The following is a 16,447-nucleotide window of genomic DNA, read 5'->3' on the forward strand; positions in this document are numbered from 1 at the left end:
CCTCACCCTGCGTCCCTGTTCAGCGTGGAAGAAGCCAGAGTGGTCTGCGTCCCTAGTCCCTATGGGCAATTTGGGTAACCTCTTCAGAGGATGGTGTGATAAGAATAGGAAGAATTGGCTAGGCAATTAGGGTAAAAAGACCCCAAAGAGGCTGGGCATGGTGGCGCACGCTTTTAGTCCCAGCACTTGGGAGGCAAAGGCAGGCGGGTCTTTGTGAGTTCAAGGCCAGCCTGGTCTACATAGTGAATTCAGGTCAGCTGGGACTACAGGGAGACCCTGTCTCAAAAAGACAAGAAAAAAAAAAGCCCAAAGAAAAGTAGCCAGTTTCTGGCTAAAAGTCAAAATGTCCTTGGGCCTCTTAGCAACATGCTCTGTTCCAAAGGCCAAAAATGTCAAAAGCATTTGGGAGCTCTTATCTAATCCTTAAAAGATTTTGGGGTTACCTCTTCAGAGGGAGGAATGTTAGAGTAGCAAAAAGCCCCATAAGTTTAACTGGACAAGGCTATAAAAATCCCTAGTCTATCTCTTGGAGGACCCGCCTTTCCAATCTCACTGGTCAATCACCAGTGATTGAACCTGGTGACAGAAGGCAGGTTCACCTTAAGTTATGCTAAATAGATGGGCGGGACACCTGGTGGTTAAGGAGGCAGCGAATTTTCCTGCCTGGAATCCTGCCTCCTGAAGAACTTCTGACCAGCCACAGTCATGTAGGTTTCTTTAAGTCTGTCTGCTTTCTGCCGTTTGGTTCATTCTTCAATTCTCTTATGAATGAGACTAAGAACCCTCTTTCCCTCCATTTCAGTACAGGTTAGTTTGTTCTGGTTAGTTTTTTTCTCCATTGCTGTGACAAAACACACTGACCAATACCAACTTGGGGAGGAAAGGGTTTATTTATCCTGGGTCACAGTTCATCAGGGAATCCAAGGTAGGAACTCAGGGCAGGAACCTGGAGGCAGGAGCTGGAGCACAGACCATGGAGGAATGCTGCTTACTGGCTTGCTCCCCTGGCCCCTGCTCAGCCTGCTTTCTTATGCAACACAGGCCCACCTGCCCAGGAGTGGCACCACCCACAGTGTGCTGGGCCCCCCTCATCACTCAACAATCAAGAAGATGCCCCACAGACATGGCGACAGGCCAGTCCAATGGAGGCAATTTCCCAACTGAGGCTCCCTTAACCCAGATGTGTCAAGTTGACACTAAAGCTATCCAGCACACAGGCCAAAACTATGGACATATGGTGTCTTTAATTAAGAGACAAAATGACCTACAGTAACAGTATGTGAAGGGGCTTTGCAGACCATGATAGACTGGCACCATCCTTTGAAATATTCTGGAAAAAAATCATTTTGTACCCTTTGTATGTTCAGAATGTAGCATTATCAGAAACCGTCAAAAAATGAAAAAATAAAAATAGCCAGGTATGGTGACACATGCCTTTAATCCCAGAACTCGGGAGGCAGAGGCAGGTGGATCTCTGTGAGTTCAAGGCCAGCCTGGTCTACATGGTGAGTTCCAGGCCAGTTGGGGCTACAGGGAGACCCTGTTTCAAAAAGACCAAAAATAAAAAAATAAATAAAATAAAACACAGACATATCCACAGGCCAGTCTGATAGAGGAAATTCCCCAGGTGGGGTTCCCTCTTCCGAGGTGTGCCAGCACACCCCTCTAAGGAGCAGGATCTTATTCTTTCACTGATGCATCTGTTCACATGGCATGACAGTCTCCTATGGATAGAGTGACGGCTTAACAGGAGAGACACCAGGACTGGGAAGGGTGAGACACTGAGACACTGACCTTTACGGAGCTGAGAGGGCAGGGGCTGGAGCCAGGGAGTGGGACCAGGAGTAACGGGAGGAAGTGAAGGGAGGCTGGGATAGGAGTGCTGGCCTGGACACAGGGAAGTGTATGGTGGGGTGGAAAGAGGACAGAGCCAGCCTGACAGTCCCATGAGCTCAGCGCTGCCTCACTCACTGCTCTGTCGACTTGAAGCCAGAGTGCAGAGACCTCAGTTCCTGGTCCACCTGCAGGCCTGGTGAGGAGCTGCCCACGTGGACTGCGCATATAGGCTTCCCCAGCCTTACTGTGCCCTGAACTCTAGGGACCACACTGAGCTCCTAGGATGTGGTTCCTCTTCAGTGATGTAGATAAGAAGAAGAAGCTTAGCCAAGTTGTGCACCCAACTTATATAAGATCCACTTGTAGGGCCAGGTGTGGTGGTATGCACCTTTAATTCTACTACTCAGGAGGCAGAGGACGCTGGATCTCTGTGAGCTGGAGGCTGCACTCGTTTACTAGTAAGTTCAGGCCAGCTGGGGCTATGTAGTTAGACCCTGTTACAAAGAAAAAATTTTTTTTGGTCTTTTTGAGACAGGGTCTCCCTGTAGCCCCAGCTGTCCTGGAACTTGCTATGTAGACCAGGCTGGCCTTGAACTCACAGAGATCCCCCTGCCTCTGCCTCCCAAGTGCTGGGATTAAAGGCGTGCACCACCACGCCCGGCCAAAAAAATTTTTTTTGTTAAAAAAAAAAAATTAAGAGCACTTTCCCTCCTGCCTCATAGCCAGCACTTTGGAATTACGAGTTTTCAGACATCTTTACTTGACTATATCCTGGCTACTTGTCTCCAGATTCAGTGCTTAGTGAGATGTTCCCTGTGTGAGTTCTGAAAACAGAACATGGCACACAGGGCCACAAAGCCTGTGTGTCTCACTGGCTGGCAGTTTGGATTCTGGTGGTTATAAACTTCATGGCACCTGTTTTCTTCAGGCTCTCTCAGTGGCTGGGTCCTGTTTTCATCAACCCTCAGCATATCCTGGTCTCCAGACCTGTCTGGCATTCATGGGTACCAGAAGGGAGTGTAGATAGTTTTGTTCTCCTTTCTGTGGTTTTTATTTATTTTATTTTTTTTTCCTTTTTTGAACAGGGTCTCCCTGTAGCCTCAGCTGGCCTGGAACTCATTATGTAGACCAGGCTCGTCTCAATCTCACAGAGAACTGGCTGCCTCTGCCTCCTGAGTGCTGGGATTAAAGGCGTGTGCCACCACGCCAAGCTGTTTGTTTTGTTTTTGTTTCCTTTTTATTGAGAAAGGGTCTCAGGTAGCTCAAGCTGGCATCAAATTTGCTATATAGGTGAGGATGATTTTGAAGTCTTGATCCTCCTGCCTCCACTTCCCTCCTCAGTGTTGGGATCACAGACCTGTGCTACCACACCTGCTCAAGGGATAGTCTCTCTGTCTCTGTCTTCTCTCTGCCTTTCACTCTCTCTCGGATTTATTTTCAGGTATGTGTACGTGTCTATTATGTCTCTCTGTGTGTGTGAGTATGGGTGCTCGAGGAGGGAGTTGGATTCCGTAGACCTGGAGTTACAGGTGATAGTGAGCCATCAGATTTGGGTGTTGGAAACAGAACTCGGGGCCTCCAAAAGGGTAGTAAGTGCTCTTAACCACAGCTCTCTAGCCCAAGAGATAGTTTCTTTTTTAAAATTAATTTTTTTGATTTTCCTTTTTAATTATATGGATGTGTCTGAGTGTGGATATGTGCACATGTGTGTAGGTGCTCTCAGAAATCAGGGGAATTGGATCTCCAAGGAGCTGGAATTATAGGCAGTTGTGAGCCATCTGGCATGGCTGCTAGGAATTTAACTTAGGCCCTCTGGAAGAGCAGTGCGTGTTCTTAACTGCTAACCAGCTCTCCAGCCCAAAAGATGGTTGGGTTTTTTGTTTTGGTCTTTTTTGAGACAGGGTCTCCCTGTAGCCCCAGCTGACCTGGAATTTGCTATGTAGACCAGGGTGGCCTAGAACTCACAGAGATTCCTCTGCCTCTGCCTCCTGAGTGCTGGGATTAAAGGAGTGCACCACCACACCTGGCCTTTTTTTGGTCTTTTTGAGACAGAGTCTCCCTGTAGCCCCCAGCTGTCCTGGAACTCACTATGTAGACCAGGCTGGCCTTGAACTCACAGAGATCAGCCTGCTTCTCCCTCCCAAGTGCTGGGATTAAAGGTGTGTGCCACCACGCCCAGTGCTTTTTTTTTTTTTTTTAAACTGGGTCTCCCTGTAGCCCCAGCTGGCCTGGAATTTACTATGCAGACTAGGCTGGCCTTGATCTCACAGAGATCCACCTGCCTCTGCCTCCCAAGTGTCAGATTAAAGGTGTGTACTGTTATGGCTGGCTGAGAGAAGGTTTCTTAATATTTTATTATTTTTACTTTATGTATATGACTGTATTGCCTGCATGTATGTAAATGCAACCATGTTATTCATTGCCCATGATGTCAGAAGAGGCATCAGATCCCCCTGGAACTGGAGTTAAGGATGGTTGTTAACCACCATGTGGGTGCTGGGAACCGAACCTAGGTCCTCTGCAGCTAGTGTTCTTTACCACTGAGTTATCTCTCCAACCCCAAGAGATGGTTTCTTTTTTATTATTTTTTTAAAATATTTAATTTTTATTTTATGTGTATGAGTGTGTTGCCTGCATGTATGTGAGTGCACCCGTGTCATGCAGTGCCATGGAGGTCAGAAGAGGGCTTCGGATTCCCCTGGAACTGGAGCTAAGGACAGCCCGCAGCTGCCTGTGGGTGCTGGGAATCGAACCCCGGTCTTCTGCAAGAACAACCAGTGTTCTTAACCACTGAGCCATCTCTCCAGACCCTACTTTTTGTTTTTAAAAATATTTTTGGAGGCTGGGCATGATGCACATGTCTGTCATCCCACCACTTGGGAGGTGGGAAGCAGGAGGAAGGTCATCAATGGCTAGAGAGAAAGTTTGAGGCCAGCCTAGGCTACATGAGACCCTGTTTCAAACAAACAAAACTGTTGGGGGAAGCTGGGGTGCAGCTCTGTGGTAGGGTACTTGTCTAGGATTCACAGGGTTCTGAGTTCCATCCTCAGCAATGCACACACACACACACATGCATGCACAGACACGCACACATATATAAAGACATTCACACATATACAAATACACAAACACATTACACACAAACATACACACACAAATTTGCTGCGTCTTTTATTTTAGAAGAAAGGTATATTCACTAAAAGCTTGAAGGGGCAGGCGAGATGGCTTAGCAGGTAAAGGATTTGCCACCAGGCCTGCAGACCTGAATTCAGCCCCTAAGACATGGTAGAAGGAGACAACTGACTTCTGCAGGTTGTCCTCTGGCCTCCACAAATGTTGTGGCATGCATTCTTGCTTCCTCCCCCCACTACCACACATAAATAAATGAGTGTAATAAAAATAAAAAGGCTGAGAGGCTGGAGAAATGGCTCATATAAGCATGAGGGCCTAAGTTTAGATCCCCAGCATCCACATTAAAGCTGGGCATAAAGGTGTAGTCTGTAGCCCCAGCCCTGAGAGTGAGTGGGGAAGGAGCCAGGGGTTGACAGTGATGGCCTGAGTTGGATCCTTGGGACTCACACATAAAGTGGAAGGAGAGAACTGACTTCTGAAAATTGTCCTCTGATCTCCACATGCATGCTATGATGCACACATCATACACACACACACACACACACACACATGCACACATGCACACACACACATACACACACACACACACCCCACACACATACATAGAAAACTTGAAAAGAGAGGAAGATTAAAAATTACCCAGAAGTCAGGCGTGGTGGCACATACCTGTAATCCCAGCGCTTGGAAGGCAGAGGCAGGCGGATCTCTGTGAGTTTGAGGCCAGCCTGGTCTACATAGCAAGTTCCAGGCCAGTTGGGTCTACAGGGAGACCCTGTCTCAAAAAAAAAAAATTAAAAAAAAAACCCCAAAAAAACTACCCATAAAGGGCTGGAGAGATGGCTAGTGGTTAAGAGCACTAGCTGTTCTTGCAGAGGACCTAGGTTCAAATCCCAGCACCCACATGGTGGCTGACAACCATTTGTAACTCCAATTCCAGGAGATCCAATGCCCTCTTCTGTCTTCTGTGGGCACTGCACGACGTGGGTGCACTTACACACATGCAGGCATAACATTCATACACATAACAATAATAAAAAACCCAACACATACGTTAGAGGTCATTTGGCACCCGGGGGGGCCTTTCCCCAGGCCTACCTTCTGGTGCACACACAAGCACAAACCGGTATCTTCCAGTTTGACCCCACGTTGTGTGTTTCCTTCACATTCCTGGTGTGACACCTGGGGGACACCCTCTTGCTGTCAGACCTGCTATTTTACCTCTGTTCTCTTGGAAGTAGCTGTGTTGAGCTTTCATGTTCGGTATACAGTGGTAAAGCAAGGGGCAGTGATGGGATAAGAACTGCAGCACCCAGCTGGTCACAGCCCTGCAGCAAACTCACCAGCCACCAGGTCATGCATGGCTCTGTGGTTCTTTGGAGTAGAAGGTCCACATCAGTATCTTGGGGTAAAGCCAGCCCTCCTGGCTCGGTGCCTATTCTCCACGTAGCTGTGGGGAAAGACCAAGGCCCAGCATACCCAGGCGCTGGGCTGATGGGGGCCATCAGAGATGCCAGGGTGGTTGATTCTGAGAGAGGAGATGATTGGGCTGTCCACTGGGAGGTAAGCATGGGGTCAGAGGGAATCAGAAGAGATGCATAATCAGGGTACCACCCACCTGCCTGTAAACTTGAATCTATACGATGAGAAAGCTTTTTCTTTCCCAATACCAGAGTTTCATGTCCTCCAGAGTTCTATAGTTGATGACTCTGGGTAAATCCCCCACACCTAAGATGTCCTCAACCCCTTTTCAGGAATTGATCACAAGACAACCACCATTCTGCTGGACGGCCGGAGGGTGAAACTGCAGCTTTGGTGAGTTGTGGCTACGCTGGCTGGGATGCTTTGGCCCTAGGGCCACTCTCCTTAGTGCCAGCTTGAACTTGTTGCTTCCTGAAGAAAGGTGCTAGTCCAGTTGCCTGGGCAAACTGAGGCTCATACTCCATCATCCAAGGGAGGGTGCACCCAGGGCTGAGGTATGTTCAGGAAAGGGACCTTGTTGGTAGAGGAGACCTCACTGTCCTCTGCTTCCTGCTTCTCTTCACCTGGTGCAGGCAGGGACTGAAGTGCAGTGACCAGAACAGTCCAGGTTCCTTGGCTCTGGCCTCACCCACAGGCACCATACCCCTGTCCTCTAAGTACAGCTAAACCACCCTGTCCTTTTCCTCTTCCTGGCCCTGAGCCTGGAGATTTGGGGCTCATTCATCCTCTTCAGAGTCCCTGGCATTGTGGGGAGACACATCTGAGGCTCCACCCCTAGCCCCACTGGCCCTGCCCTCAGAGGCTATGTCCACAGCCTGAACTTCTGCCTGATTCATAGTGGAGCTAGTCTCTCCCAAGGTTCCCCAGCTTCTGCAGACTTTCTTCAGGAAGCCAGGCCCACCCTGCTGCATTCCTCCAGAGGCCTCAGGGACTCCCGCCCTGCTCAAAAGCAACCCCAGTCCCTGCTGGACCTCTCCTGTGTGGTGCCAGCAGCTGTGCCCACACTGACCCCTCTATACAGTCACACCCCTACTCCAGCCTCCTGAGGTCCAAGGCCAGATCTCCTGCCAGCCTCTAGCCCCACCTCTCCTCCCATGCTTGTAGAGGAGCTGTGGCTCTGTGCAGGGCTGTCACCACCATGGCCTTTGTGTCTGACAGCACCACACAGGCCAGCATACAGCTCTTTCCTGCTGTGTCTTTACCACAGACTTTCTAGTGGCTTCCACATGGGTTCCGTTGAGGCTGGTCCTCAAATCCTTGACGCCTCACTTCTCAGAAATGAGACATGCTTTCCAGTGTCTGGCAATAGCCAGTGCCTCCATTCATACCCTTCCTGAACCTTACATTTCCTCTAAGGTCAGGGCTGGTCAGCAGTTACAGACGATGTGCAATGAAAGTAGCAGGGCCATACCTGTTCCACTGCACATTGTAAGGACATACCTTGTGTGCAGGTCTGGAAATTCTTTATCCCCAAGAATAATGCTGAAGTGGGCATGTGAATCCCATGCAGATATGTATCCACATAGCTTTAGAAAAAGATTGAGAAGCAGTGCATCCTGTACTGAAGTCATTGCTGTTAGTGTGCCACTCCGGGGACCTGCCCAGGGAGCATCTTTCTGTATCCTGGTAGTTTCTTGGCATGGTGATTCTAAGTACCACACTCCTGGTGTGTGCCATAATCTAGAGTGGAAACCTGGTCAGTTCCTTGTGCCAATCAACTTGGGGATGTATCTGATGGTGTAAGTGGATGTCAAGGATCTTGCCTAAAATTCTTGATGTTCTGTGCTGGGGATGGAACCCTGTGCCTTGTTCATATGAGGTAAGTGTCCTACCACTGAGCTACATTCACAACCTTAAAAATTTTAAAACTAAGCTGGGTGTGGTGGCACACGCCTTTAATCCCAGCACTCAGGAGGCAGAAGCAGGCGGATCTCTGTGAGTTCAAGGCCAGCCTGGTCTACATAGTGAGTTCTAGAACAGCTGGGGCTACAGAGAGACTCTTGTTTCAAAAAGACCAAAACAAAAAAAAAAAAAAACAAAAAAAAATCAAACCTATGTTTACTTAAATATGTGAGACTCATTAAAAAACCCACTGTTAGATTTCTAATTTGATTTTTAAAATAAAATCAGAAGCTGGGTGTGGTGGTTCACACCTGTGATCTCTGCACTTGGGAGGCTGAGACAGGAGCACTACAATTTGAGTCAAGCCTGGGCTACATAATGAGACCCCCCCGACTCAAAACAATGACAAATGATCAATCAGAAGAGAGAAAGAATGAAGTCCCAGCACCCAGGAGGCAGAGGCAGCCAGTATGGTCTACAGAGTGAGTTCCAGGCCAGCCAGGATTACATCATAAGACTCAGTCTAAAACAAATAAACAATGACAACAACAAAAATAGGGGCTTTCAAAATGGCTTAGCAGATAGAGAGGTACTTGCTGCCAAGCCTGACAACCTGAGTTCAATTCTCAGAACCCACATGGTGGAAGGAGAGAAATGACTCCCTCAAGTTGTCCACACACACACACACACACACTCACACACACACACACACACGCAGAAAATGTAAAAAACAAGAAGTGGATGTGACCAGAAGGGTATGTTGATGCTGAGATCACCAGAGGATGCAGGATAGCACCGTGAAGGTCTCAAGCTTTTGCAGGAGATTGCCACCAACACAAAGACTGTAATATGTGCTTGCTGTGATTCCAAAGTTTTTGAACCTGGTTGTCAGGAAGAAGCAGCAACTTCCTCTTAACAGTCTCCAACGTCTTTTCCAGGGACACCTCGGGGCAGGGGAGGTTTTGCACCATCTTCCGCTCCTATTCCCGGGGTGCACAGGTAATACAGCCTCGATGTAGAAGCCTGTGTGTGCATGCATTCTCATGAGTGCTTGTCTTTACATGAGCTGCTTGTGTGTGCCTGAGCAAATTCCTGTGTCCACTGTACTACGGGGGCGGGGGGGGCTCTGCATAAGGTGGCAATGCCTTTGATGGCCCCATACCCTGTGTCCCCAGAGAGCTTGTGGACATGAGTTCCAGCCCCCATCTCACCTTGATAGTTGAGCATCTGTCAGTGAGCTCATGAAACACCACTGTGAATGATAATGTAATCACTACAGAAGTAGGTATCAAAATCACCGGCTTTTGTTAAAGTAAATAACATGACTAGTTAGTGCCAGCCAGAGTGGCACACGCTTTCAATCCCAGCACTCAGAGGTAGGTGGATTTCTGTGAGTTTAAGGCCAGCCTGGTCTACATAGTGAGTTCCAGGCCAGCCAGGACTACACAGTGAGACCCTGTCTCAAAACAAACAGACAAACAAAAAACACAATTAGTTTTTGTCTCCAGACCAAACTGACTCTCTGTTCTGTGTGCTAACCTTTGTGCCTCCTCCCCCAGGGTGTCATCCTGGTCTATGACATTGCCAACCGCTGGTCCTTTGATGGCATCAATCGATGGATTAAGGAGATTGATGAGGTATGATGCGTGACACTGCCACCCAAGTTCTAAGTAGGCTTGGAAGAACTTTGACCAGGGATCAGTTCCTTGGCTGGCCTGGAACTCATTATGTTGACCAGGCCCATGGGGCTGTTGGCACCTGTGGGACAGGACTTCAACAATAGGGAGGACGTGTCGCCTCATAGCTGGACCCAATGGTGTGACCAGAGGACCTCAAAGCTCAGGAATCCATCTAGGCTCTGGCTGTGCCTCTGCTCAGGCACCAGGTTCTCCTGTCCCACTACCAGTTGGGTTTGGGTGGGTGGGTGGACAGTGGTGGTGGGGCTGCTGCTTGTTGGCTTCCTGACCAGTCCAGCTGCCAATAGAGACTTGGTAGGTCAGCAGTAAGCCTGGTGATTAGGGTTCTGTGGCTTCTATAACAAAGAGCCACAAGTTGTGCATCTTTAAACATTAATTTTCTTCAAGCTCCAGAGGGCAGAAATTGGTAGTTATGTTCCCTCCAAAAGCTCCAGGGGAGGATCCTTCCTGCATGTCCCAGTCTAGTGGTTGAAGCTCTCCTTGGCAGCCCTAGCTTGTAGCTGTATTACTCCAGGCATTTCCCTGTGCCCTCTCCTTATCAGGACACCAGTCAGGAGGGTAGCCCCCCCATTCAGTAATTCTTCATTTTAAGTTATTACAAATGCAAAGACCATATTTCCATTGGGGCGTGGTGGCGCACATCTTTAATCCCACCACTCTGGAGGCAGAGGCAGGTGGATCTCTGTGAGATCAAGGCCAGCCTGGTCTACATAATGAGTTCCAGGATAGCTGGGGCTACAGGGAGACCCTGTCTCAGAAAAGCAAAACCAAAACCAAAAAGACTGTATTTCCAACTAAAGTCCCATTCTGAGGGTCTAACTGGACATGGATTTGTGAAGCACACTGCTCAAGTGACCCATTTCCCTCACTCTAGCATGCCCCCGGGGTTCCTAAAATCCTGGTGGGGAACCGGCTACACCTGGCATTCAAGCGGCAAGTACCCACCGAGCAGGCCCGGGCCTATGCTGAGCGCCTAGGAGTGACCTTCTTTGAGGTTAGCCCTCTGTGCAACTTCAACATCACAGAGTCCTTCACGGAGCTGGCCAGGATTGTGCTGCTGCGGCATGGGATGGACCGGCTCTGGAGGCCAAGCAAGGGTAGGCTGGGAGGGCCATTCCAAATTCCATTCTTCCCCATCAGATGTGAGGTAGTTCTCCAGCCCCCTGCACAACTGTCTGCCTCCCTGGACCCATCTCAAGGCTTCCATGGTCAATCTGAAAAATGAAATGTATTTAGGAGCTTGTGAGATGTCTCAAGGGGTAAAGGTGCTTGTCACCTCAGAACGCACATGGTAGAGAGAGAGAACTGACTCCTGCACTCTGTGGCACATTCTCTCTCTCTCTCTCTCTCTCTCTCTCTCTCTCTCTCTCCCTCTCTCTCTCCCTCCCCCTCCCTCCCTCCCTCCCTCCCCTTCTCCCTCTCTTCCTCCCTCCCTCCCTCCCTTTCTCCCTCTCTCCTCTCTCACTAAATGTTTTTTTTTAAGAAAATACATTTAATTTGAGAGGAAATAATCATTACAGCTTTGGAAGAGCGCTCACAAAAAGCATTTCTGCGGTCCATACCTGGGCAGAGGTGGAGGCACAGCAGGATCTGCTACTTTCATGAGTAGCACAGCCTCTGGTTTGAGGTCCCCAGGCCCAGGAGAGAGGCAGCCATGTGGGGATCCTAAGAGGATCCTAAGAGGAGGCTCCCTTGTGTCCATCCCTTAGCAGGGCAGGCACAAACTAAGCATGGTTCCCTTTCCTCTTCCAAGTACTGAGCCTGCAGGACCTCTGCTGCCGTGCTGTGGTGTCCTGCACGCCCGTGCACCTGGTGGACAAGCTCCCTCTCCCTGTCGCCTTAAGGAGCCACCTCAAGTCATTCTCCATGGCCAATGGCTTGAATGCCAGAATGATGCATGGCCGCTCCTACTCCCTCACCACCAGCTCCAGCCACAAGAGGAACAGCTTCCGCAAAGCCAGGACCGCCCGTCCACCCCAGAGCCCACCTAGAAACTATGCCAGGAACAGCTGTAAAATTTCTTAGGGGCTGGGACTGCTAAGCACAGGCTGATCATCCTAGCTACTCAAGAGGTCAAAGCAGGGGATCACAAGTTCAAAGCTTCCCTGAGCTGCAGAGTGACTTCAAGGCCAGCCTGGGCAACTCAGTGAGACCCCGTCTCAAAATTCAAAGTAAAACGCGGTCTGGGGCTGAGGCTTGGTGGAGGAGCACTTGCCTGGGATGAGTGCAGCTCTGGGTTCCATCCTTAGCACCAGAAAAAAAGAGAAGAAACGTCTTAGGCAAGACACTAACAAAAGACACATTGGAGCCAGAACCACATCCTCTGTCTCACAGTAACAATCCTGCTTCAGTCGGAATGCCTGTGCCACCAAGGCTGCAGGTGATCGACACTTCTGTGTGGGTGTGCATGAAGCTTTGTTCTAGACATGTGTGCAAAGGGAAATTAGTCCTCTGCTCTTCTCTTGATAACATGAAATCCCGGGTGTTACTTTATCATGATTGCTGTGCCGCTTTTCCTTAACTGCTTTTATATGGCTGACGAAATGTGTGTAGTGAGTACATATTCGAGGGAATTTCAGAAGCAGTGACAGTCGGATAGTCTAGCGTCATTGAGATTACAAGAGGTCCTTTTTGTAAACCTTTTTAATGTCAAAGCACCGATTTCTAATAATGCTGCAGCTGCACATAGATTCTGTACAACAGATCTGTCCTGTTTGGTATGAAATGGATTTGATAGAGTTTTTGCTATGTTGTTTACACATTTTGGGATTAATAAGTAATTTATATGCATATTTTTCGGTAAACCTACGTTTTTTTGTACAAGGTGTTCTACAAGTTACGGAGCTATGGGAAAACAATGCCAAAGATGTCTCAGTGATGTTGAACATAGCCAATGTGGTTTCAACAGAGTGTCAAGGAGAACACGATCTCAGAAAAGAATGAAGTGAAACGCTGTTATTTAAGAAAATATTTCTCAATAAAGTATTACATTCCTCTCTTGAGAGTCGGGGTGTCTCTTTATAGCTCTAGGTACCTCATGGCTCTTTTCTCCTCTTGTCTCCCTGCCTGGCATGGACATCACAGGACATGATGTTTGCCAGAAGGCAAAGTTGTGCTGGGGATGGTGGCAGTGCCTGTCATGCAGTACCTGGAAAGGTGAGGTGGCTTTGTCATGAGTTTGAGACCAACCTGGAATTACATAGAGAGTTTCAGGGCTGGAGAGCGAAACCCTGTCTCGACCAGACAAAGTAGAAGTGTCTAAAGAACACACATGTGCCCTTGGTAAGTGTCCGAGGTCTGCTGTCCCTTCTTAGGAATGCAGAGTTGTGGCCCTGCGTTTCCCAGGGGATGAAACCTTTGCTACTATGCCAGTCACCATGCTGGTTTTACAAAGGCTCAAGCCTGGGTCTCTTCTCTGGCCCTGCTGCCTCATGTTTCTCTGTGGAAGCTGGACATAATGAGGGTTACACAGCAAGAAAGGCGAAATAAAAGCTCAGATGGCCTCAGTTTCTTTTAGTAACTTGCAGACTTTCAGCTATTCACAGAATCTTAGGTCCACATCAACAGTGTCTTTAGAGAAGATGGACCACAGTTATCTTGGCCACCAAAGGCCTGAAGCTAGGAACCATTCAACTGTATGGACATGAGGCAGACAGACAATTACAGAGAAGCACGTGAACGTGGACAGTCCGTGAACCCCAAAGAAACAAGGCCTTCTTGACAGTGGCCAGCCTGTGAGGACATCCTCTGAGGATATCCTGCCCGGGCCTTCGCAGCCTCCCCTTTGATGTGCCACCGACAGAGAAAGCAGCCACGGCAGGGACAGCTATGCCCCAGCAGCTCTGTCCCAGGTTTGTGGCCATGGAGATGAAAGGAGGTCAGTTTAAAGCCCCTGCAGCCTCTTCTCTTCACCCAGATCTGCTGGGCCAGATGGAGGGCTGTGTGGGATGGATCTCAGGCTTAACCAGGCCAGATGGGTTCTTTCCTCTCCCCTGCTCTTCCGATTCTATTTTATTTTTTGAGGCAGGGTCCCACTATGTTGCTCAGGTGGTCTTGAACTTGCTATGTAGACCTGGCTGCCCTCTAACTTGGGATCTTCTGTCTCAGCTTCCTCCCAAGTGCTGGGATTACAGGTATAAACCACCATGCCCATACTTGTTTTATTTCTGACTAAAGGACTTCCACTTGTGTCCACTTGTGTAGAATGCATCTCCCTAAGCCCCTGTGACCTGGAGCCCTTTGGCTGCTTGGAGTCCTTAGCCCTCCACAGGCCCTGACACAGGGAGTCATGATAACTGAAGACACAGGAAGAGTTCTACCCCAGGACCTTTGGGAGTGAACACAGCCCTGATCACACTGCCATTTTGGACTTGCCTGCCTTCCAGGACTGTGAGAGAATACTTACATTATTTTTATTTTAATTTTCAAAAATCTTTAATTGAATTTGTGTTTCATAAAATATATATTGATCATATTTAGACCCCCTCCCCTATCTGCACCCCTATTATGGCCCCCTGCTGGATTTCATGAATTCTGTCAGATATGTCCTAACATATAGCGAGTCAGGTTTGTGATCCCAGTTGTCCCTCGGTGTGAGTTCACCCACTGGAGTCACTCCCTTAAAGACCAACTCTCCCTCACCCAGCAGTGATCAGTTGCCAATAGTTTCTCAGCTAAGGCTGCGGCTTCTTGTCCTTTTTCCCACTTCAGTGCTATTTTTTGTCTGGTTTGAGTTTGCATGGGTCTTGTGCATTCAGTCACCTCTGATGTAAGTTCTTATGAGCAAGTTCCTAGAAACCTAGAAAACTCTGTTTCCTTGCGGTCATTCACCAGCCTGAGCTCTTACTGTCTCCTCTTTTCTGCAATGATCCCTGAGCTCTGGGTGGTAGAGATTTGATATAGGAGTCCTATCCGGGGACATGCACTTGGGAGTTTCTTATTCTCTAAATTTTGGTCAGATGTGGCTTTCTAGACACTTGTGGTTTTTTTTTTTTTTTTTTTTTTCCCAGTCTTTTTGAGACAGGGTCTCCCTGTAGCCCCAGCTGGCCTGGAACTCACTATGTAGACCAGGCTGGCCTTGAACTCACAGAGATCCACCTGCCTCTGCCTCCCAAGTGCTGGGACAAAAGGTGTGTGCCACCATGACTGGCCAAAATATTTTAAGCCACCAAGTCTGTGACAATTTGTTATGGCAAGCTGGTAAAGTAAAAGAACTGGGAAGTGTTACAGCAAATCAAAGTACATTTCTGTAGAATAAAAACCCCCAAACAGAACAGGTTGCATAAGAGTATTCATGTTTTGGTGGTTAACATACAGAATGTTACCGTAACAGAAATACTCCCTGGACTCCAGTGAAATTGTCATTTTTCCCCTGTGGCACGCACTGGGAAGTCTGAGTGTGGGCACGCTTTAAACACTGAGATTCAGAACACAATATGTCTTCAGTAGCCTTGAGAAAATTCCACCATGCAGAAAATTTCCTAGCCAGAAAGCTCTGTAACTTTGACATGAAACTATTTAGACAGTGGGGTGGAGCCATGGCTCAGTGGTTAAGAGTACTTGCTATTCTTCCATTCCCAGCACCCACATCTGGTTGTTCATAACCACCTGTAACTCCAGCTCCAGATCTGACACCCTCTTCTGGGCCTCCGTGGGCTTCTCACATACACACACAGAAAGTAAATCTTTTTTTTTTTTTTTTTGGTCTTTTTGAAACAGGGTCTCCCTGTAGCCCCAGCTGTCCTGGAACTATGTAGATCTGGCTGGCCTTGAACTCACAGAAATCTGCCTCCCTCTGCCTCCCAAGTGCTGGATTAAAGGCCTGTGCCACCAGGCTTGGCAGAAAATAAATCTTAAAATTATTTAGACAAAATACTGACTCTAGAAAAACGTCAATTATAGGTGTCACGATGTTTTTTTTTCAAACATACGGAGATGCTGGCCTTGCTCTACTGGAGAACCGTTTCATCAAATTAAATGTGGGCTTCCGAAGCAAAAGCAAAGCTGCTTACAGTAGGGTGACTGAAATCAGGCTGCAAGGTGTGTGTGTGTGGGGGGGGTGTCACAAACCGTGCCATTCACCGGATGACAATATCTTGGACCATATGGACAATACGCAAGACTGGGTAATTATAAAAAACAGAAATAGGATCCTGACGGTTCTAGAGGCCGGAAGTTCAAGGGCTTGACGCTCTATGTGGCTGCTTCTGAGATGTGCTTTTTTCACTTGGGATGGCGAGGCAAAGAAGAACGCAGCGGGAAAGGAATAGGAACGTGAAACAGAGAGGGGCCTAGGAGCAAACCATAGCCTCGGTTTGGCCAGAGCCGGGGGCCAAACTTCTGTGACCAGCACACTCCCGACGACCGCCCCCCAGGTGGGGCTGTGTCCTCGAAGGCCCTTGTCTTACAGGGCCGGGGAGGTGTCCTTTGGAGAACTCTGGGAACATGGGTCAGACGTTGGG

At 48.5% G+C, this 16,447-nt stretch overlaps 1 protein-coding gene across 2 annotated transcripts in view; it reads left to right on the top strand.

The window, feature by feature from the left end:
* Positions 1–12,990, top strand: part of Rab40b (RAB40B, member RAS oncogene family) — a 37,601-nt gene extending 24,611 nt beyond the window's left edge. Inside the window, exons 2-6 of one of the 2 annotated variants that reach the window (XM_008839654.3) lie at positions 6,720–6,780; positions 9,228–9,288; positions 9,849–9,926; positions 10,861–11,083; positions 12,811–12,990. In XM_008839654.3, coding sequence (XP_008837876.1) covers positions 6,720–6,780; positions 9,228–9,288; positions 9,849–9,926; positions 10,861–11,083; positions 12,811–12,929 — 542 coding nt within the window. In that variant the 3' untranslated portion in view covers positions 12,930–12,990. Of the gene's footprint in view, positions 1–6,719; positions 6,781–9,227; positions 9,289–9,848; positions 9,927–10,860; positions 11,084–11,739 lie in introns of both variants that reach the window. The other variant, XM_008839653.3, reaches the window with a different exon arrangement.
* The last annotated feature ends 3,457 nt before the right edge of the window (positions 12,991–16,447 follow it).

Source organism: Nannospalax galili, unplaced genomic scaffold, assembly GCF_000622305.1.
Source record: "Nannospalax galili isolate Female #2095 unplaced genomic scaffold, S.galili_v1.0 scaffold679, whole genome shotgun sequence".
Taxonomy (NCBI): domain Eukaryota; kingdom Metazoa; phylum Chordata; class Mammalia; order Rodentia; family Spalacidae; genus Nannospalax; species Nannospalax galili.